The 21293-nt window shown below is 48.8% G+C and overlaps 9 protein-coding genes across 9 annotated transcripts; 6 read left to right on the top strand and 3 right to left on the bottom strand.

Moving 5' to 3' along the window:
• Nucleotides 1–495: 495 nt before the first annotated feature.
• Nucleotides 496–2187, top strand: midA (putative cell wall protein). Its single transcript, XM_040782050.1, has one exon. The coding sequence runs from the start codon at nt 883–885 to the stop codon at nt 1708–1710; it is 828 nt and encodes a 275-aa protein (XP_040638301.1). The 5' UTR covers nt 496–882; the 3' UTR covers nt 1711–2187.
• Nucleotides 2188–2611: 424 nt separating this feature from the next.
• EURHEDRAFT_386824 (uncharacterized protein) lies at nt 2612–3911 on the top strand. Its single transcript, XM_040779698.1, has 3 exons — nt 2612–2667; nt 2727–3379; nt 3461–3911. Exons 2-3 carry the CDS (start codon nt 2803–2805, stop codon nt 3667–3669), a joined length of 786 nt encoding a protein of 261 aa, XP_040638300.1. The 5' UTR covers nt 2612–2667; nt 2727–2802; the 3' UTR covers nt 3670–3911.
• pex19 (putative peroxisomal membrane protein receptor Pex19) lies at nt 3869–5151 on the bottom strand (the record flags this gene model as incomplete). The annotated part of the gene is made up of 3 exons (XM_040784396.1): nt 3869–3963; nt 4019–4903; nt 4953–5151. 3 exons carry the CDS (start codon nt 5149–5151, stop codon nt 3869–3871), a joined length of 1179 nt encoding a protein of 392 aa, XP_040638299.1.
• Nucleotides 5152–7069: 1918 nt separating this feature from the next.
• EURHEDRAFT_412951 (bZIP transcription factor) lies at nt 7070–9072 on the top strand. Its single transcript, XM_040782049.1, has 4 exons — nt 7070–7319; nt 7567–7783; nt 7837–8352; nt 8407–9072. Exons 1-4 carry the CDS (start codon nt 7134–7136, stop codon nt 8700–8702), a joined length of 1215 nt encoding a protein of 404 aa, XP_040638298.1. The 5' UTR covers nt 7070–7133; the 3' UTR covers nt 8703–9072.
• A 427-nt stretch (nt 9073–9499) lies between these two features.
• Nucleotides 9500–11417, top strand: stm1 (putative telomere and ribosome associated protein Stm1). Its single transcript, XM_040782048.1, has 5 exons — nt 9500–9729; nt 10004–10022; nt 10143–10316; nt 10372–10516; nt 10573–11417. Exons 1-5 carry the CDS (start codon nt 9709–9711, stop codon nt 11129–11131), a joined length of 918 nt encoding a protein of 305 aa, XP_040638297.1. The 5' UTR covers nt 9500–9708; the 3' UTR covers nt 11132–11417.
• EURHEDRAFT_412948 (putative glutaminase) lies at nt 11398–14546 on the bottom strand. The gene is made up of 5 exons (XM_040782047.1): nt 14175–14546; nt 13695–14109; nt 12634–13639; nt 12454–12584; nt 11398–12403 (listed from the first exon to the last, which is right to left on the bottom strand). Exons 1-5 carry the CDS (start codon nt 14432–14434, stop codon nt 11708–11710), a joined length of 2508 nt encoding a protein of 835 aa, XP_040638296.1. The 5' UTR covers nt 14435–14546; the 3' UTR covers nt 11398–11707.
• A 1384-nt stretch (nt 14547–15930) lies between these two features.
• On the top strand, nt 15931–17755 carry EURHEDRAFT_412946 (uncharacterized protein). The gene is made up of 3 exons (XM_040782046.1): nt 15931–16495; nt 16565–16750; nt 16817–17755. The coding sequence occupies exons 1-3, from the start codon at nt 16184–16186 to the stop codon at nt 17396–17398; spliced, it is 1080 nt and encodes a 359-aa protein (XP_040638295.1). The 5' UTR covers nt 15931–16183; the 3' UTR covers nt 17399–17755.
• dbp8 (ATP-dependent RNA helicase DBP8) lies at nt 17436–19537 on the bottom strand. Its single transcript, XM_040782045.1, has 2 exons — nt 18916–19537; nt 17436–18863 (listed from the first exon to the last, which is right to left on the bottom strand). The coding sequence occupies exons 1-2, from the start codon at nt 19521–19523 to the stop codon at nt 17798–17800; spliced, it is 1674 nt and encodes a 557-aa protein (XP_040638294.1). The 5' UTR covers nt 19524–19537; the 3' UTR covers nt 17436–17797.
• Nucleotides 19538–20312: 775 nt separating this feature from the next.
• Nucleotides 20313–21062, top strand: EURHEDRAFT_80048 (uncharacterized protein). The gene is made up of 3 exons (XM_040787655.1): nt 20313–20628; nt 20679–20855; nt 20987–21062. Exons 1-2 carry the CDS (start codon nt 20377–20379, stop codon nt 20763–20765), a joined length of 339 nt encoding a protein of 112 aa, XP_040638293.1. The 5' UTR covers nt 20313–20376; the 3' UTR covers nt 20766–20855; nt 20987–21062.
• Nucleotides 21063–21293: the final 231 nt, after the last annotated feature.

Below are 21293 nucleotides of genomic sequence, written 5' to 3'. Positions count from 1 at the left end.
AAAAAAAAAAAAAAAAGAAAAAAAAAAAAGAAAAGCCAGTTTAGTTGTTGTAAATCTTCAATAGTGGCGACTATTTTAAGCCCACAATCTTTGTCAGTCTCCCGTAGTTTATTCCTAAACAGGAAAAACGTCGAGTTAGTGACCCGGAGATAGAGTGTGCCGCTGTAACGAAAATACAAGAATTACCCGTAAACCAGGTAAGATATCCGCTCTATCCTGAAATTTCCGTAATGTCAATAACCGGTTCGAAGCGCCAAGTTGGAACCATTTCAGCCAATAACCACACGCAGTGTATGTACACCCCACCAGGATAATCCGGAAGCATGGCTGGGATTGGCGGGAGCAGGTCTGGAATGTCTCAAGTGGTGAGAGATGATTGGCTTCTGGGGTACATTAGTGGCCAAACTAAGATGGCGCTCCGAAGTCCCACCGACCCAAGATGATCTAGCCTGTTCGGACCGTTTCTTTTCGCCTCATATCGCCAGAAAAAAAAAAGAAAAATGGAGGCCCTCCCTCTGGATCATTCATTAATATTATTAGCATTACTGGGCACTATTCATTCTTTCTCTTGACACTTGACTCTTTAGCCGCTCTCGTGGTTTCACTCGCTTTTTCTCTTTCTCCTCTCTTTCTCTTCCTTTTTCATCCTTCTGTCTATAGCTCTTCCAACCTTAGGGAATCTTCACCATTTCCGTGGCTGATTTCCTTGACTGTCATTCGCTCATCCCTTGGTACAGCTGGTGATACGAACAAAGAACCCTGGGCAACGTAACTCTCAAACACGCAAAAGCCGCCCGATTCTTCATCTCTCACCTTCGCATTCTTTATTACTATCATCATCATCATCATCATCCACGAGTTCATTAACAACTACTTGCCATCATGCGTCTTGCTAGTCTCTCGTTCTTTCTATACTCCTTGTCCCTCGTGGCTGTCACGTCGGGACAGAGTGCCTTCGTCTCCGATGTTAGTGACCTCGCGACGTCTGAAAGCTCAGCCCCCTCTGCTACACCCACCTCGGAGTCCACCTCAGAGGCTACTACTACTTCTTCCTCTTCGTCCTCCGAATCAGAGACTTCTACCACTTCAGAAGATCCTACTTCGACCTCTTCTACTTCAGAATCGGAAACTACTCCCACATCAACCTCTTCCTCGTCTAGTTCGGAAACCACGACTACCGATGAACCATCATCGACCTCTGCCACTACTACCAGCGATGCCACTACCACGGGCCCCACGAAGACCAGTGCGACCACCACCTCGAAGCCCAGCACTACCTCCCAGGTGGTAGTGGTTACGACCGTGCAGACTATCAGCGGTACTCCCGTCCCCACGACCATGAGTTCTACCTCTGTCAACACCAACGCTGCTGGTGAGGCCACCAGTGCTCCAGGTCTCAACGAAGATTCCAGCTCCAACTCGGATAACTCGGGTCTTTCTGAATCGAATAAGAAAGTCGTCATTGGTGTTGTTGTTGGTGTTGGTGGTGCCATCGCGCTCGGTGTCATTGGATTGGTCTTCTGGCGGCTCCGCTCCAAGAAGAACCGCGGTGATTCCGATGAAGCTGCCGATCTCATGAGCGGCACTCCGGTCGGTTCTGGCACTCGTGAGAAGGCACCTAGCCCTGGTGCTGCTGGTGGCACTCCGTTCAGATCCACCTTGGACCAGTACCACAACCCTGGCCCCGTCAACGCAGCTTCGAATTTCTAAGCTGCTGGCACTTGATCCTCGTTCTCGCAAAGAAAACGATAACAATAACTTCTGGTGTACATTCTCAACGATCCTTACGCAATTTGATATTGGCGCTTGTGGGTGGTTGATTTTATTCTCATGCTGCTATATGAGCTGCATCTGCTTTTTGTTTCGCATAATAGACAAACTCCACGCTCCTTCGACGATGACGCTCGTTTCCTTTTCTGTCCCAGCGATACTTGTTTGAGAGCATTTTCCTTCCCTTTGATTCCCCCCTGCATTTCGTTTGAATCTGGTATTTGATTCCGCTGGGAAATTGTCAAATATAGTATTTTCTGTCTTATACTTTTTTTTTTTTTTTTTTGCCTTTTCTTTTCTCTTCTTTCTACTGGCTGTATAAGATGAGCCAGAAAAGTAAAGTTCTCTTCTAATGTATCTATTGTATTTAATTAGTGACAGGAAATACACATCTCGCTCATTTAGTTTTACCCAAAGTGCGTAGCTGATCTGAAACAATCCTAATCTCGAACTGGCTTGTCAGGAGACGTAACCAACAGAACTGTTGTTCAAGGTCGATCTCAATTCAGCATTTCCAATCTTTCTAACATACAAGGTTCGAATTCTGATGGGTTCAATATTTGATTGGTGAGGAGAGCACGCGAGAGTATTCAGTACTCCATAGCATCTAGACTATCCCTCTACTCCATAATATTCGCCACAAGGATACGTACTCGGTAGGATATTGCTTCGAATTTACATTTTAACTCTGCAAAAACTACCAGTATTGGAAGCTATTGAAAGATCTAAATAAGATTTCCTGAGGAATGTAACCTTCCCAGAACCGCCTAGCGCGTCGCGTGACTCCGCGTCTCGGGTCGTGTCAGAGTCCGATCCTCCATTCCCAACCACACATCATTATCGGTATTTGGTATTTGCTATCTGTGAGGCTGGGGTTCTCTTTATGGAGTAGTATATGTATGTCCATCCACAATATTCATTGTTCCCGAGTGATCTTGTTGCTAATTACAATCAAGGCTGTTGTTTATTGCTTTTACTTAACCAACCTACGCGGACTGCAGTTACAAGATACAGACGAGACACGACACGACCATGTTCGCAACGCAGCCATCACCACAACCCCAACTCCCGTTTACTCCGTGTACACCTCGTTATCACAATTACACACCCACACATTCATCACCGTTATCACCATCGTCAAATAAAAATATGTCCTCATCACAATCACAGTTCTTCAACTTCGCCGCACAACACCAGCAGCAGTCACCACCACCAACCCCCCAATCTCACTTCCAATTCCAATTCCAGGACCAACAAACCACCCCCCTCACACCTCCAGCTTCGAACACGAAACAATCAACCTACGCCCAGCGCTACAGCGCCAAAACCGCAAGCCCCTTCTCCTCAGTCCCGACTTCGCGCCGCACAACAGGCACCTCTCCTGCCGCGTGCGCCCAACGGCGCAATCTCTTCCTGAAGAAGATAAGGGAAGATCGTGATGCGGAACGGTTCGAGGCGCGTGGGGAGCAGTTGGTACTTATGGAGGATGTGAAGGAGGAGAGGCAGTGGAGGGAGTCGATGGGGAGGAGGGCGGAGAGGATTATGAGGGAGTTTGGGATTGATGCGGATGTTGATGCTGATGGAGAGGGGGGTTTAAGGTTAACTGAGGGTAGGTTTAGTGGTTCTGATTCAGTGTTTTTTTTTTTTTTTTTTTTTTCTTAATGGACAGAGGCTAACTTGGGTTGCGTAGATGAAACGGCGCAGTTGGATGAGTTTTTGTCGCAGGAGCTGGAGATGGAGATGGCGGATATGGAGCTGTTACATTCGTTGGAACAGGAGCAGCAGCAGCAGCAGCTAAACGGGGCGAATTCGTTTAGTGACGAAGAATATGACGACATTTTCATGGACCTCCCTGAGCCAAATCTGCAAGACCAGGGGATGGACATGTCAAGTGGATAAACTCCCTGACCTACAATATTACATAAGCGGCGTTGGTGGCTTGGTTACATTGGATGTGGATAGGATAATAAGCCATGTAAATAGGGTATCAACCGGTGTATATGTATATGTACAGATATGCCAAGAAATGTTATTTAATGGACCACGATATGACAGATGTCGTATCATACTCCAAAAATGCAGAATTCAGAATGCAGGATTATTGCGGAACACAGTCCGGGGGAATCGCTCCCTGTCCGCCGGCGCCGCTCATCTCTGCAAGAGGATTGGGGATGAGTTCGTCGGGGGGATTTCCTGCGTTTTGCATCTGCAAGAAGTTAGCACTACTATCTCCATAGTCTCCACAAACCAAGAAAACTTGCCTCCTGCATCCTCTCCCAAACCCATTCCCTACATTTCGGATCCTCATCCGAATACCCCGGCTCCTCGAACTTCGCAACCACATCTTTGACGATCTGCGTCTGCATCTGATATCGCTTGACATCTTCATCGTTGAGCTCCCCCTTGCCCTTCTTCTCCGTAATCCAAGGCTCGAACTTGCCCTCCAGTTCCTTCAGCGGCTCGTACAGGATGTCCTTGCTCGATACCTTCTCCATGAACCCCATGAACATCTTCTGGATGTCGTCCTCGTTTCCTGATGCGGTGGATTCAAGGGCCTTGAGGAGCTGAAGTAAGACTTCATCGGGGACGTCATCGTTTTCACTGGCAGCGGCGGTGGCTTTTTCGCCAGACTCATGCATGCGGTTCATAGTGCGTTGAATGGTCTCGTTAAAGGACTCGGGTGTTTTTTCTGCAGCAGCTGCGGCTGCAGCAGCTTGGGCATTGGCTTTATTGGCTTTAGTATTTGTGCTTGAGCTACTGTCACCGTTACCAGCAACCCCTGCACCACCACTTTTATCCTTATCACCACCCTCTTCAGCCATAACCTCCGCCAAAAGCTGCTTAAGGAAATCACCCGGCGGCACACCACTGTCCTCCAACTGTTTCGCAAATGCATCGGCGCCTTGTTCGATGGTATCTTGGAAATCCTTGTTATCGGAGGATCCAGATTCCTGCTGGGCCTGGGACATCATGTTGGCCATGTCTTGTTCGAGTTGTTTCATGAAGGCTTGTTCGTCGAAGTCGTCGTCGTTTCCGATTTCATTTTCGGTAACAGTAGTTGGCTGTGGAGGGGCATTTTCGGGTTGTTTTTGCTTGTTGGCGTTGGCTGGTTTGGAGAAGTCGTCAAGGACCTCTTGATGATATTAGTTGATTCTTTCTAGATATTTCAAATGACATCTTACCATCGAGGTCATCAAGGTCCGATTCCTCATCATCATCATCATCATCCTCCTCCTCCTCCACCTCCTCCTCATCCTTTTGCGCTGCTTGTTCTACCTTTGCCGGCGGCGTCGGCTGGGGTTGCTTCCCCTCACTTGGAGCGGCGGAGGTTGCATCATGCGGCTTTTCTGGTTGAACTGACGTTGATGTTGACTGGTCCATTTTGACTGCAAGATGGAATGCGGGATTTCAGGCGTTAGTTATGAATAACACTTAGTCAAGTATCGAGTACACCGTATTGAGTGGTTGGGCAGTGAGGAGAGAATTTGACCGCGCGGATAAAACGGTGCATGTGAAGTTGCAGTGGCATTTTATTTGGCGGGGAACCGACGGCGACCGCGGTTAGCTGGCCTCAGTCAGTTTGCCGTGTTATCGTTATCAGCACGTTATACATAGTTTTAAAGAGTGAACATGTACGGACGGAGTATTCTGTAGACATTATACATTTTGAACAAGTAGCGCCCGAGTATACAAAGGTACCCCGTACTCTTGAGTACGATTGAATACAACTACAAAAATGTGCAACCGGGATGACCCTTACTCCATACATCCCAAACCGCATCACCTGACCGACTCCCCCACGAAACCGCGCCGGCCACGTCTCGAAAGCCAGACAGCGTGATGTCAGCCACCTGCATTGTGATTTCTCTATTGCCTGCCTCGCCAGCTGCCACGGTCATGGTCACTCGTCCTTCTTCGCGGATCGATCTTCTTTGCATGTCAACTATTGAATGTTCTGGGATTCATCGAGTCTCGGCGTTAATATTGGCGTCGACTATGACTCTGTACAGACACCGGGACAGGCTGCGTAGGGATTGTCCTGTCATGTGAGCTAGATGGCCGATCTTTGCCGTGAGGGCCAAATACGGGTATTGTACGGTATATTGGTAACCAACAGAGTGGCTTACCCCTGGCTGGCTAAGGTGCCGACCCCGCCGTGCCCCGATGGGGTAATTGAGACGATGCGGTATCGGAGTGTACAAGTACTTGTACTTTGGAGATGTCGTGAGAGTAGGAAGAGTGGCATGATCAGGCATTGTACAAAGTACAAGTAGTAAGAGGGAAGAAGTAAGAATATAGAAGGTAGAGAATACTCGTAGAGAACAGAGACAAAATGTATTGTAATACAGTTCCTGAAACTGAGAGATCATCCCATTTTCTCTGGACAAATAACACGTCCCCTCAGATTCATGCTGAGGTCAATTCGCAGCCAACCAATCTCCAATCACATCGGCAAACTGTCTACTGTACTGTGTACGGAGTAAGAGGTTAACGCATCCTGGAGCCTCCCACACGGTCCACGGCCGATGTCCATCCGCCGGTCCGCTGGGTCTGGTCTGACCTGATGGCGGTGGACCGCGAGTGCCGGAGAGGCAAAGTGTCATCTGAGAGAGCACACACAGTACAGACAGAAAAGAGGAAAAGAAGGGAAAAGAAGCTAAAAGACTGAGTAATTCAAAGAGGCAAATGAAAATCAAAAAGTAAAAAGTCTTGTCATTTCTTGGCCTTTTTTCCAGTCTCAATAAGAGAAGAACCAAAGGCCAAGGAAGAGTTCCCACAGTCAGATCTCGGGCAAGGTACTTTTTCTTTTTTTTTTTTTTTGCCATAAAAAATTTAGTTCTGACTATTTCTTTCTCGTTTTCCTTTAGGCAATCTTTTTACCTCACTTCTTCCCTCTCCTCCCTCTTTCTCCCTTACTCTTCCCCAGTCGTTCACAATCGTCTTTTTTTATCGCCAATTTTCTTTATGTCACGCCGTCGTCTGGTTTTCGCTGTCGCTGCTACCTTCGCACGTCCCAATTTACCGCCCAGCCGCGCGTTTACTGCGTTTGGCGCCCTTTGGACTCCTTCGTGAATTAATTATACACATTCAGTTGAGGCTTTTTGAGGCATACTGAGGCTCGTTGTTTAAGAGTCTTTTTTCTGTTTTTTTTTTTTTTTTTTTTTTTTTTCTTTTCTCAACTTGTCTTGAGTGGTCCCCCTACAGGGATCCCCCACGATTCCGGAATCCTGGCTTCTTTCTAACATTCCGGGTTCGTGGCTGTTCTTTCTTCAATATAAAACCAAACACAAGAAGGGATAAAAAAAAAAAAAAAAGAACGGCAAAATTAAGGGGGGGAAAGAAAGACCAAGCCAATGGTCTCTATGGTCGAGGCCTCTTCTAATTCCACGCTGAACAATAATGATCCAGCCATGGAGTCCGTGGCCACAAAGTCAGAGCCCATCCTGGATGGTTCAGTCAGTCCGTCCGTCTCGACACCTGAGGTAGAGGTAGAGGCCTTGACACAGGATGTTGCCCAGACGCAGAAGCGAAAGGGAGGCCGCAAACCTGTATGTAACATCTTTTTTTTTTTTTTTGTCTTTTTCCATCTGTTTTCTATGCGACTTCGAATCCGGGGCCCCGCACTCCACTGTTCAGTTTGTTTTTTCCATTATTCAACAGTTATACATATCATTTTCGGATTCTATTACTCACACACCCTCCTTATCTCTTTTCATTCCTCGCCACCTATTTTTTTTTTTTTTTTTTTTTTTTTCCTTTTTTTGTTTTTTATGTTGCTTTGCTTATCTTATCTAGATCTACGCAACCTCTGAGGAGCGTAAGCAACGCAACCGACAGGCGCAGGCGGCTTTCCGTGAACGTCGCACTGAGTATATCCGCCAACTCGAGTCCACCATCAAGCGTAATGAAGATAGCCTGCAGACTCTCCAGCAGAATCACCGCACTGCTGCTGATGAGTGTCTGATGCTGCGGTATAAGAATTCGCTGCTGGAGCGAATCTTGCTCGAAAAGGGTAAGTCGCATTGCACCCCACTCTCCTCTGCGGTCACTAATCACATACCACAGGCATCGATGTCCAAGCTGAGCTGCGATTGAAGACAGGGACACCCGGCGGCCCTCCTCAACCGAAACCCATCATGGCCCCCAAGCCGCCAACGACGCTGGAGCGGGCTGCGGTGAACCGGAACTCAGTCCAGAGGCATCCCCAAGCTGGGATCGCTTCCAAGTCGGCAGAGCCTTTTGGCCTCCCACAGCATCGCGATGGTGCGTACGGCATGCCGTCGCCTCAGTTCCAGGCCACACCGCCATCCCACGTTTCATCGCCGTCACACACCAAGTCACCTGGTTTCGGTTTCCAGGGTGCCATGTCTCCTGTCGGGATGGACGCCCAGGTCCAGCAGCAACAGCAGCAGGGACGACCTCAGTTGCTTCCGCAATCGAGGAATATCAATCAAGCATCCCCTCCCATGGGAATGCAGCAGTCTGAGAACGACCCCAAGGCACTACCGGGGTCACGGGCTGCTCGAGTTCCGTCGGCGGCATATTATCCCTCGCCATTCCAGAAACATTATGACCAACTAGGTATGCTTTTTCCTTGATCATCGATTCTAGAATTGTTTTTCTAATAATCTGCAGAACAGGAATACGATGCTCAAGCAGATCTCGTCGACGAGGATCAAGACTCGGTAGATCCGTCGTCATACGTGCCCGGGTTCAATGCTTCGTCCGGTGCAACTGGATCTCACGCTGTTGGGTCTCATGCTCTCTCGACTTTCACACCACAGTCCGAGTCATCCAACGGTGCATATGGGAATGCCAACCAGATGCTGGGGAATTACGAACCGATGCTGGACACGGACCCGTTTGGGTTAAGTGCGAGTATGCACTTCCAGACCCCTTTTAGCTACGAACAAACCCACGCCCGTCACTAAAAGCTTTCTTTTTTTCGTCTCTTATGTTGTTACAACTTCTTGACATGTATTCCATTTTCATCAAAAAGTTCTCTTCCGACTTGGAATTGGAAGAGCTTAAATGTTTGTTTTTATTTAGCATTACTCCCGGCGTTTGAGAGGATATTGATACCATTTGTTTTTAAAATCTTTTTGGCGGTCATTGTCGGACATTCCCGAACAGCTGAAAAGAGCAAAAAGAATGTTCAATCAGAAAAGCAAAGTTACCTGTTTTACTTGTATGTACGCTAGAACATGACACGTGAGGCATAGATGTTATCCATACCGGCAGCTCCGAATATTTACTCTGTACATCTGTAAGTGTATAATACCTCGAATTGAATTACATTTGCATGTCTTAATCATGATTTCACCGTACTCGTATGTCCGCATTCAACATCGTCATCGCCATTGTCATGTTCATCATCGGCACTGTCTGCCGCATGGCAACCCCGCATCGGGCGATGTCACCGACATACAGCCAATTCAGCAACGACAGCAAAGATGGAGTCAATGGCTGATACAACAATACCAATATTCTACCTCTGGGTAGTAGAAACTTATTCTCAATTTAATAATCCATATACCTCGTACACTGGGATACATGGAAAGTAACATCGATGATGCCATACGCAGCTCCAAGTGACGCCAGTACCCTAAGCCCTAAGCCCCTTCCACCAATCAGCATTCCCCCCTCCCGCTCTTTCGCTTAGCCAATCCGCACCTTACCCGATTCGGAGAGTTGCAACCACAATGCCCGCCGCCCGCCGCCGCCCGCCAGTTACCCCCTCTCTTTCTCTGTTAGAAGCCCACCCTTCACCCTATTACAATAACTTATTGACATCTCTTTCTGAGAGGAGGATATAGCTGTTCAGCCCAAGGGTCTTCCCTCCCTCTCATCCTCGCTCCCCCCGTCTTCTCTATACCCGAATTGTCGCGATAACGGAGAGCCTTCCTTCCCCCGGAAGGCAGTTAATATCCAGGCGTCATGGCGGAGATCCGGTCCAAGGTATGCGGTTTTTCCCTTATTTTTGCGAGTTTTTTTCTCTGTGAGAAACGTTTCTATGGGTGTGGCCTGTGGGCTGTGATTTTCAGGCATCTTGCTGTATTTGGAGATGCAGAGCTGTGGAAAAGAGCCAGTTTGGATTTGAAAAAAAAAAAAAAAAAAAAAAAAAAAAAAAAAAAAAAGAAAATCAGCGATGAGAATTGATTTGACCTCGATTACTGCGTTTCAAACGAAAGTGACAAGATCCAAGCTAACAGTTAACCTGCTTTTTTAACAGAACGTCTACGAGCTTCTTGGTATTTCCGACCCTTCCCTATTCTAGTCTTTTCGCGTGTTTTCGATACCTCGAAGCAAACAAAAGCGCACCGCGATTTTTAGATCTACATCTCTAACCTATTTGCGACGCGATTTTACAGGCAATGACCCTGAACTCGACCCCAACAGAGCTCCCGAGCCCCCCACAAAGGCTCTAGACAAGCCTACACCGCGCGTGGGCAAACGTGACGCTCCCAAGGAGGCACCCGCTCAGCAGCAGCAGCCCCGTGAGAACACTGGCCGCCGTGGTCAACGCTTCCAGGGCAACGAAGCCGGTATGTACATGATATCATAACTCAGGATTCGGAAAGGCTAACATGCTTGGGCTAGCTTACCGTGACCGTAACGCTGGCCGCCGCAACAATGTCGACCGTCCCGTTGACGAGGGCAACAACCCTGAGAGACGTGGATTCAATGCCCGTGGTGACCGTGGTGGACGCTCCCGCAACGACCGTCAGAACCGCAGCGGTGTGACGTAAGAGATTACGCATATACAAGGCCAATTACAGGCAGAAACTAACAATCATCTAGCGACTCCCGCAAGCAGATCAACCAGGGCTGGGGTGGCGAGACCGGCGACAAGGAACTCGACGACGAGAAGGCCGGCCAGAAGATCGCCCAGACCGACGAGAACGAGCCCCAGACCCCCGCCGGCGAAGAGCCTGAGGAGGCCGCCGACAAGGCCAAGTCCTTCGCTGACTACCTGGCCGAGAAGGCTGCCGCTGGTGACCTGAGCGCTAAGCCCGTCCGCGCCGCCAACGAGGGCACCAAGCCCGACGGCAAGTGGGCCCAGGCTAAGGAGTTCAAGCGTGGCGAAGAAGAGGAGGAGTACATCAAGGGCAAGGACGACAACCGCAGCAAGGGCCCCAAGCAGCGCAAGGAGAAGAACTACCTCGATGTTGACCTGCGCTTTGTCGAGGCTCCCCGCAGCTCTGGCGAGCGTGGTGGTCCCCGTGGCCGTGGTGGCCGTGGCGGCCGTGGCGTCGGTCGTGGTGGCCGTGGTAACGGTCCTCGCGGCGGCGGCGAGCGTGCCACCGGTCCCACCCCCGTCACCGTTGACGAGAAGAACTTCCCCAGCCTTGGTGCTTAAATTAGCCCCCTCTGATCGAAAAAGGCAATGCTACGATTTACCAAATGGGTATGTGGTCAAAAACGGATAACACAAAAAAGGCATGCAGGATTGGTGATGGTGGGATCTTGATTATCATCAAAACCTCTCATATCATATCACATCAGAAGTTTAAATTGACTTGAAGCTTGAGATACGATCTGGATAAAAAAAAATTTTCTTTTTTTTTCACTGTTTTCCGTTTCTTGCCTCCTTGTAATTGTATGAGAATAGCACACGCAACGCCAAAACACTGGATACGGGTAATCGTAATTTCAGATTCTGTACTCAGTTGCTACGTCGTAACATAAGGCAATGATTTAAGAACTTGGTATCACTGTAGGGCTACTTCGTGTGACCAAGTTCAATCTATGGAAGACATCCACGTTGTATAACGATCGTAATGTATGCAAGCCAAGTTATCATGAGTAACCACGAACATGTTACTCGACATCTAGCCAAGTGCGAATCAAAACCATAATTCAACATCCCCAAAGCAAATCAAATAGAACATCGATCATATATATAGATCTGGGAACTAACCCAAACAGGTATACATCACAGCTCTTCATCCGCAGACCCATGGCCAAAACGGTAGTGCATAGTAGTAAACTCCTCAGCTGCCTTAACCGCAGCTGCAGTCCATTCCTTAGCCTCAGCTGGTTCTTCATCAAGGAACGATAATCCTTCCATAGCGCGACCACCACACGCACGTTCCAGAGCCAGGAATGCAAAGTGACCGCCGATCACGGGTCGTGCGAAGAAGTTGGGGCCGGGAAAATTACCGTCACCTTCGGTCTCATGCAGATCCGTGAACGGGCGATCGGTGACTGTTTCGTTGATCCAGGTGGCCACAGACTCGAGGATCTCGCTGCGAACGTCACGACGGGCGACGGCCATGGCGAAGAATTCCCAGTCTGTCTTGGTGTATAGGTGGCGGCTGTCCAAGGGGAGACCATACTTTTGGCGCACGTTGTGGTACCAGAGGGACTGTCTCTGGTAGATGTGTCGGGGGACGAAGCCTACCTTGTTCTTGCCGGGCGTGTCACCAAGAGGCTCTTGTCTCTGATGCTCATAGGAAGAGCCCTTAGGTGAGAGGCTGGTGCCGTCGAGGTGGAAGCAAAGCTGCGCATCGGCATACAAGTTGTAAATGGTTGTCCAGGAACCGAACCAATCGTAAGAAAGCTTCGCGTGGGATCCATCGCGAGACATGCCAAGCTCCTCCCACTTCGCGATGTAGTTATCGGAGATGTTCTTCGCCAAGTTAGTGCAATATCGACAAAAAAAGTCGCTGGGCCACATACCTTGTAGTATGACACATCCTTTTGTTCTCCAACAACTTCGGCCAGCTTACTCATGGCATTAATACCGATGATTCCCTTGAGGGCCAGGTTCGTCTGCAGTGCAAGCCACCCAGCAAAATCGTCGGTGGACACTGTAGTCAATCAGCAACATGCCTTTGTTATGATGAACTTGAATCTTACGTTGGTTAGCAGGCTCCAAGGAGAACTCAACCAGGTATCCGGTCCACTGGTTCCAGAGCCGGTAACTGCGCTGCACCCATTTCTTGGCCAGCAGCTCGCCCTGCGTACCACCGCCCCATTTACCATCCTGTTGACCAATGCCAGAGAGTGTCTGCAGAGTGTCCAGAGGGAAATAGCCAGCATTGTCGTCTGACACCTTTGGCGACATTCCCTGGGTAGACCACACCGACGAAGCGGCCGCATCGTTATCATAACGGAGAGAGTTCACTAGCGCCAATCCCATGATGAGGATATTTCCACACTCCTCCACTGGCATGTACTCATCGTTTCCGTCTGGATGACCCGTGGCATTGGGGAAATGGGTTCCCAGATCGTGCATGGTGTACTTGTTGGGATACTGCCCGCTCAGCATGTGCTCGATCAAAGGCTCCAGGAGATATGCCAACCACCGAGGGTTGGTATACATGAAGAATGGGAACGCTGGGAAAATGACGTCGATGGTCTGGAAGTTTCCGTTGGAGGAGATTTCTTTCAAGAACAAAATAGGGTCCTCCGGGGTACCGGAGAATTGTGTAGCACCCATAACCTGCCTAGCCGATAGAGCGACAATGTCAACATAGTCCTCCGCTCCAGAAAGATAGGCATCTTTGGCCAGTTGGTTGGAGTAGTCGGACGCCAAGGTAGCAGCGTTGTCAAAGTCATAGTAGTGGAATTGAAGCAGCGCCTCGACACTTGAGAACCACGATTGCCAAAGTGGCCGCATCAGAGTAATACCGCGAGCAGAGGCATATTGAACGACAGGCTCTTGAATGAGCGCAATGGTAAAAGTCACACTGTCACTGATCTTGCCTCTTTGCTGCTTGGAGACGAAGGACTTGGAGAAAGCAAACACAGGCTCGCGATCTCCAATAGCGCGGAACTCGTCATCATTCGAGTTTTTTATGGCGCCCGTTCCTGCGAAAGTTTGTCTTACGTTGGTAGCATCGCCCGACTGATACTGGACATCCTGCGAAATGGTCAGCTTCGGACGGCCTCGGAACAAGCACAGGGGAAACACGAACAGCTGGTCCAGTAATGTGAAGGGTGCCCCATTCCGCACGATCACCTATTTCAGAAAGCAGGAGTTCATTCTGTCGCCTAATCTGCCATCGCTGCAACGCCTGCTTCTGCTTGCTGTGCTCAAGACCGATGACGTCATATTCCCAGGAAATGGGACTCCCTTGGTCTCCGCTCACCCAGCGACCATTCAAATCCATATAGATATTGACATTTATATCGCCATCGACATAGACCGTCACATACGATGCAGGAATAGACTGTCGCAGCGTCGATGTCGGGGTTATGGGAGACAGAAACGAAACCGTAATCTCGAGCGGAGCAGCAACCGACGAGGTCGAGGTATCGAGGACATAGGTGAAATTGGTCGTAGAAGCATCATATTTGGCACCGAGATAGGTAGGATACTCGACTTTCGACCTGAATGAGCAATGTACTATCAGTTTCCGTCTGTTTATCCACATCGGTCGCCAACTAAACTATACCCAAGGGATTCATGAGGCTTGCCAACGAGCGGGTATACAGAGCCCGTGCTAGGGATCTGGGCCATCACAGAGAGGCCAACCTCCTCGCCAGTATAGAAAATGGGCCATGACGACCAAGGTGCGTCACGTGCACTTCCCAACCAAGTGCTCAGGTAGGGATTTCGCACGGTTAATGGTAGGACTGGAGGTGTAAGAGTTGACGCTGTGCCAACCGCGGCCTGCACGACAGCGGTGGCCAGCACCGCAAGGGATAGACGCATATGCGTTGTGCGACCTGGAGAAGTCAAAATAAAGATATATAGTAATATTAATTTAGATGATATATAGCGTTTCTAGTCGATGGGAGATGGAAAGAGACGTCTTGCCTGCGATGCGAGTCGATTCGAGACCATACCTCGAGTCTCACCGCCCAGTTATGCCATATTTACCCCAGCTTATATGGGCGGTCATGGAAATGAACCAATAACAATGATGAAAGCCCCATGCCGAGGTATGCTTTCCTTTTTGGTCCATTCGCTGGCATTCTCTTCCACCATCATCCTAGCTATATCAACTTATGATTCCCTTTTGATTTCTTTTCTCCTCTGGAGTTGAATTGAGTTCACCTTTAACATTTCGCTCACTCTGTATTTGAATTATCGACTATCAAACTCTATGACACTCAATACCCGAGTCATCACATATGTTACTCCAGTGGGTTACATGGTGACCGTGCCCAACCGAGACAATTGATCTCCATATTACCCTACCTGGGTAGACATGTGTAACATGCTTATAAACGGGTCTGATGTCGCGGCCTGCAGTCAGGAAGCCAGTTACTGCATGTGGCTGCTGTTCGACAAGGCTCAATGTTCGTATTAGGATTAGTTTTCTGACCAAATGCAACCGGATATGAAGCTATTCCATGGTTTACTATGGTCTTTATTTCCACACGTCCATAGCATTTGGGCCCAATCGAATAATAAACATGCAGCACAACACGTTTGAGCGTTATACCTATACCACTCGGTATGGTTAATGTGGGAAGAGGCGGCCATTTGAATGGTAAGGTTCAGTGGTTCGCTTATGCATAAAGGTGCAGGTGGGTTTTTAAGCCGGATGCAGGGCACGCATGCTACTCGCAGCTTTTTCTGGGATGCTGCAGGCCGTTGAGGTAACATGCGAGTCCCATGAGGCCAGGAAGTCTGGATAAAATATCAGCATAGAACCCCCAATAAGACGAGCGCCGAGGTGTTGCAAATGTGACTTCTTATCTCTGATTTCATTTTTTTTATCGGGGCTAGGAGTCTCCGACATATATATATATATGTATCCCCTCAGATAGCTTATTAGAAATATATAATAGCGGGTCCATGAAAGAGATGCCAGAAGGCCTATAGATAATAAGATAGTATGGGTGAGAAAACATCAGTCTGCAATGAGAGACCATGCAACGGTTGATCTAGTAGATCAGAGCGACAAAGATTCTGTGCTTGAATAAGCCCAACCCTAATTTGTGCTGCGCGATGCTTTGTCACCTGAAGTATCTGACATGCTTAATCGAAGTACCAGACCGAAAATACTTCATAAAAGAAACATCAATTATGAATGACTATGAAATTTATTCGAGGTGCCATCGACGCGTGGGTAATACCCGTACAGAGTAATTAACGTCGCCCGGCGTCATAAACGCGAGAGGCGCACGCGACGGTCTCACCAACACGCCCAGCTTCGTCGCCAGCTCCCAACGCGGCCCGTTCCTTGCTCTGTTTTAATTTTATTTTCCAAACCAATTCCTTCACTCAATTGTCCACTTTCCACCCGAACTCGTTTTATTTACAATTGATACGGTGATTGGCGTTATTTGTTAGTCTTTCTCCAATCTTTCCCCGCCGGGTTTAGTACTATAAGAACCGGTCTCGCCTTTCCGTCCTCCCTCCACCTCCCCGTCCAACCACTACACCTCGACGCGCCAATTGAACGTCTAATCCTCCCCCTCTCTTGTATGTACTTGCTGGAAGAGAAAAGAAATGAATCCGGTTCAAATCCACCCCAGCCCCATCAAAGACGGCCGACGAGTGCTCGGCGAGAAACCCGCCAACGCGTGTCTGTCGCCTGCGCGCAATCGGATCATCGACACAGCTATATCGCCCGTCAAACCACCTCTCTCTGACCAGAGATACCCCTCCTCATCACCGAAGAAGCTCCTCCCATCGCCACCTTTTGGTCTTGCAGGCCGGAAACGCACCATCGACCAGGTTGATCCGGTTCCGGTAAACAGAGGCAGTTTGCATGTTCGGGAAGAGGAAGAGACGCGGTCTGCTGGAGTTGATGCTGCTAGGGTGAGATTCAGATGAACAGATGTTTAAAAGGAGGGAGCATTGGCAGCTGATCTTGTTTTGTGGTGATAGTCAAACCAGAAGGAAACGGAACTTGAACCTGAACCCCCGCACGCGATGGATACGTCAAGGTCGCAGGAACGAAAGCAAACATCACCAATTGAATCCCGGCAGGATGTTTCTTCAACGGACGTGTCGAATAATCCAACGCGAACAATCCCGGAGGACCCAGAGACGCGCAAGGTGTTTATCCAAGAGGTACGGACACAATCTTCAACTTCATGATGGCATATGAAGTGCAATTGACTGACTAACGCGATATAGAAAGCAAATCTCCTCCGCATCAGAATCCAAAGCGCCATGCGTCACGTCAGAGATCACCAATTCGATCGCCGGTTGTCAGAGCTAGAAGCCCACAGTCGCAAATACCCTCGATTATCGAAAACACCTCAGCAAACCCGTACCCTACCAAGAACCACTTCAAATGTCACCAACACTGCATCGCATCTCCCCGAAACCGAAATTGAAGAAACCGCTCCGCGAGCCCTTCAACCTGCTCCCGAATTAAAAGCACGCGTCGAAGATGCCCCCACATCAAACAACAACAAAGATGAAAACGCGGGCTTATCCTCTCCACCCCTATCCACAAACAATACAACCAATGATCCCATGAGGACCCCAACTCAACAGACATACCAACATGACCATTCGGGTGCACCAGAGTCACCAATACAGCTGAGTAGCCCGCCCGCTAGTATCTCGCGCGACAGAGCCGACCGGCGCGAGAGGGACAGAGATAACCATGACACTGAAGATGTCACAAGGACGCCATCACAACAAGGTGATGCTGTGGACGGACTGCTTAAGCTCATGAATACTGCTGAAAGACACGAGCATTCGGCTTAAGATAATTGATTCATGCCTCATGCCTCTTTTTTTGGGGTGGGGAGGATTATTGCATATACCCTTGTTATTGGTATTATTATTGATATAGAAGCTGGAAAGACAGAAAAAAGCGTTGCGTTGACTGAATGCATACATGTTGATCTTGCATACATACTGGCTCAAGTTTTGTCTGTACAATGCTTAGCAGGAGTCATGATGGATGATACCATAATCAGTGGGAACTGTATATTATAGGAGCCAGGAGTATAGACGGTTACAATTTTGTATATCGAATCAATCGAATCGATTGAAATAGATTATAAACTGACCAATAAGATCACATCTAACTGTACAATAGCAACAGCAATATACACATCACCTGCAAGTATTTCTATTCCATGCAGGTACAGGTACATTACCTTACCTCACTTTCTTCAACTTATTCCTCTTCCTCCCTAGCACATCTCTCCCTTCCTCAATCTCACCTGCAGCCTCACGCTTTGCAACTCCAACCTCCTTCAACAAACCAGTCCTAACAACCCTCGATTCAACATTAACCCCTTCCTCAGCATACTCCACCATCTGTCTCCCCACGCGCTCCTCTATTGCAAGTATAAGCGCCACATCTCTCTGACCCACAAGCGTAACCGCCTCACCCTTTCTCCCCGCACGCGCCGTACGACCAACACGGTGCACGTAGTCGTCCGGGTTCCGGGGTACGTCGAGGTTAATGACTAACTCGACAGAAGGGATATCTAGACCACGCGAGGCGACATCTGTTGCGACGAGGATACGGGCCGCGGAGGCACGGAACCGAGCTAAGTTCGCTGAGCGCTCGGACTGCGGGAGGAGGGAGTGGAGAGAAGTAACGCGGTGGGCGAGGCGGCGCAGGGTTCGTTCGAGGAGGTCAGCGGTGCTGGTGCGGTTGCAGAATATGATGGTTGGTTTTGAGAGATTTGCTTCTGTGGAGAGGAGGGCGTGAAGGAAGGCTTCGCGGTGAGTCATGGGAACCTGGAGGTAGGATTGGTGGAGGGTTGGTGGGATGGAGCCTTTTGTTTCGGGGGAAATTTCGGTCATAAATGGTGGGGGTTTGGGGGAGTTGGATGGGCGCGGCATGGATTGTAGAGCGCGTACTTCGGGGGTGAGTGTTGCTGTGAAAAGGAGGGTTTGGCGCTCGCTGGAGGGCGGGAGGACGGAGAGGCAGGTTTCCACGTCTGGGAGCATGCTGCCGGGTCCGCTGGTAAGAAGTCGGTCTGCTTCATCGAGGACTACCATGCGCACACGGGTCAACCCTGCGATTGTTTCTTTTCCTGATGTGTTGATGTGATCCGCCAATCGACCAGGTGTCGCAATAACCACGTGCGGTCTCTGTGCCAGTGCCAGCGCCTGAGGTCGCATATCCGTTCCTCCAGTAATAAGAACCGGCTTCATACTCTGCGGTGCCGAAATCGCCTTCACCTGTTCATAGATCTGCAACGCAAGTTCTCTACTATCATTAGCACCTCCACATAGCCAAATTGGTGGTAATAGAGACATACCTCGTAGGCGTCAAAATCAGCCCGTAAATACCAAAAGGATCCTCCGCCCACTTTTGCAACATCGGAACCGCAAACGCAATCGTCTTTCCCGATCCCGTGCGACTTCCTCCAATGCAGTCTCTCCCCTTCAGAATCTCCGGAATACAAGCCTTTTGAATCGCCGTCGGCTTGCGCACAGCCATCGTGGTCAACGAACCAATCAGCCAAGGCACAACATTCAGCGCTTTGAATGAGGACTCTGCATTCTGAAGCCCGATCTCGATTGCGTCGCGAATAAACTCGGGGTTGGACTTGTCGTTTTGCGGTGCTGGTGCTGGCTTGTCGTCTTTCTTTCTAATACGGGACATGGTTGGGAGAGGGGCTGGGGCTGGAGCGGGTTCGTCGTCACCATCATCTTTGACTTCGTCAACATTGTCGTTGTTATTGTCGCCGTTGTCGCTTTCACTTTCGCTGCCATTGGCGCTGTCGTCGGATTCAGAAAGACGTCTGCGCTTCGGCGCTCTTGCCTGGATTTCCACCCCTCCATTTCCTTCCTGGTCAGATGAGTCTGATCCGGAGAATTCATGAGAATCATCCGAAATAGACTCTGCAGGACTTGAGGGCGCCATTGTGTGTTCCTTTGCTTGCAAATCTTCGATATCGATTTTGAAAATCTTCCAAATATTTCGGCAGAAAAAAAGTTGACCGCGGTAGCGGTGAGTCACGTGATAGATATAAACCAACCCTCATTAAGAGCATTATTATAGCTATTACATATTCATATCGTCTTCCCCCCCTTTTTTCCCCCCCTAGTCAACCAAGAAATGAGATAAATGTGTCAATGTACGACAATGAAAAGAACAGGTGGCTCAGGCTAATCCATCATGTACGATGTCCCGGTACCCAGCTGGCTGAACCTCAAACGGACAAAAGACTGCTTGAACCCAGAGCAGTTCAGACTGACGCCGAGGAGGAAGAAGAAGAAGAAGAAGAAGAAGAAGAAGAAGAAGAAGAAACTCAAGTTTGCGCTTAATATTTCCAGATTTAAGCGGAAATCCCGTGATGAATGCGTGGGGCAATGCCTCGAAATCCGACAATACGATTTGATAGTACCATAGCCCAACACCATCCCTTTGTCTATACCACCTGTGGCATCAGGTGAATGAAAGAATGTATATAGAGTAGTCACTGCTGCTGCTGTTGGACATTCCGCTATGAGAAACACATGTACTTCACTGAGCGAAAATAGACCTGCATTTGGCACTAAGTTCCCTCAGCAGATTTCCTCGTCTTTTTCGCATCCTCTTCCTGTCAGGCCAAGGCTTGCCAGTGATCGCTAGCCAAAGTTTCAAGAATCATCCAAGCACAGTGCATTTTAAAATGCTCATGCATTCCGGAACCGATCATACGGCATATGCCCTAACCCCAATTTGCTATCGCAAGGTGAAGCGATTGTCTTTCAGAAACTTACCAACAATATGAATGTTAGATTCGAGAAAGATCTTGCTTGCTGGCTCTTTAACCACTTCTCGAGTGTACAGCCAAATGGTGGCTGACATTACAGAGACGCATCGGCCGTGCTTTGCATATAATAGGAAATTTTGGCGACGAACACTGCATGGTAGCATGACTACAAGGCCAACCATGACTTCTTGCGGTGTATCTCGGAATCAGCAACTTAAGAAACAGTCGGGGAAGTGGTCAATGCCAACGAACCAGAAATTGTCGAACGGTGTAAGAGACATCCTGGGTTCTTAACTATTTTATGGCACTGAAATCCCCAGCCATTCCAGGAATTTTTAGACGTTACAAAGAAATGGGTTCTAACCAAACCAAAACATTTCAACGAATTTGGACGAGCAAGTAGCTGAATGCTTACAGCAATGAGTTCTACAGTTTCCCAAGTGATATATACCGGTTATGAATCTTATTTATGGCCTACCATAAAGCTCATGATTTAGGTATGTATGTTGTCATATATCTCGGATTCTCCAGCACCTCATTCGGAGCTAGGACCAGCGCATCTCTCGAAGACCAATACCAGAAGGAGTCCTATCGCGCTTCATGGCTTCTCGTTAACAAAAAATTGCAGGCACACCCCTGAATGTGTTGTCTAACGAGGGGAAAAGTGGCGAAGCAATGTCCACGAACATATGGGAAGATTTGAGGGAGGTGGATGATACTATTTGCTCATCGCATTCAACAGGATGAATACGTTGCCTCTCATCTGTGGGTTTGTTGTGCCTGGCACTAATACTATATTTCTAGTCTCGATGCCCAATGCAGTTTCGAGAGAATTTTCGAGATGTCAGAATCCTCAAGGCAAATCTTCAACGGGAAGACGGTTTCATCACAAGTTAAAGCTGACAGAGCGAATCCCTGTTTCGACGGCTTGACAT

Source organism: Aspergillus ruber (genome assembly GCF_000600275.1).
Source record: "Aspergillus ruber CBS 135680 unplaced genomic scaffold scaffold00015, whole genome shotgun sequence".
Lineage (NCBI taxonomy): Eukaryota > Fungi > Ascomycota > Eurotiomycetes > Eurotiales > Aspergillaceae > Aspergillus > Aspergillus ruber.
Note: the sequence above shows the minus strand (reverse complement) of the source record. Positions and strands in the feature narration are given on the sequence as shown.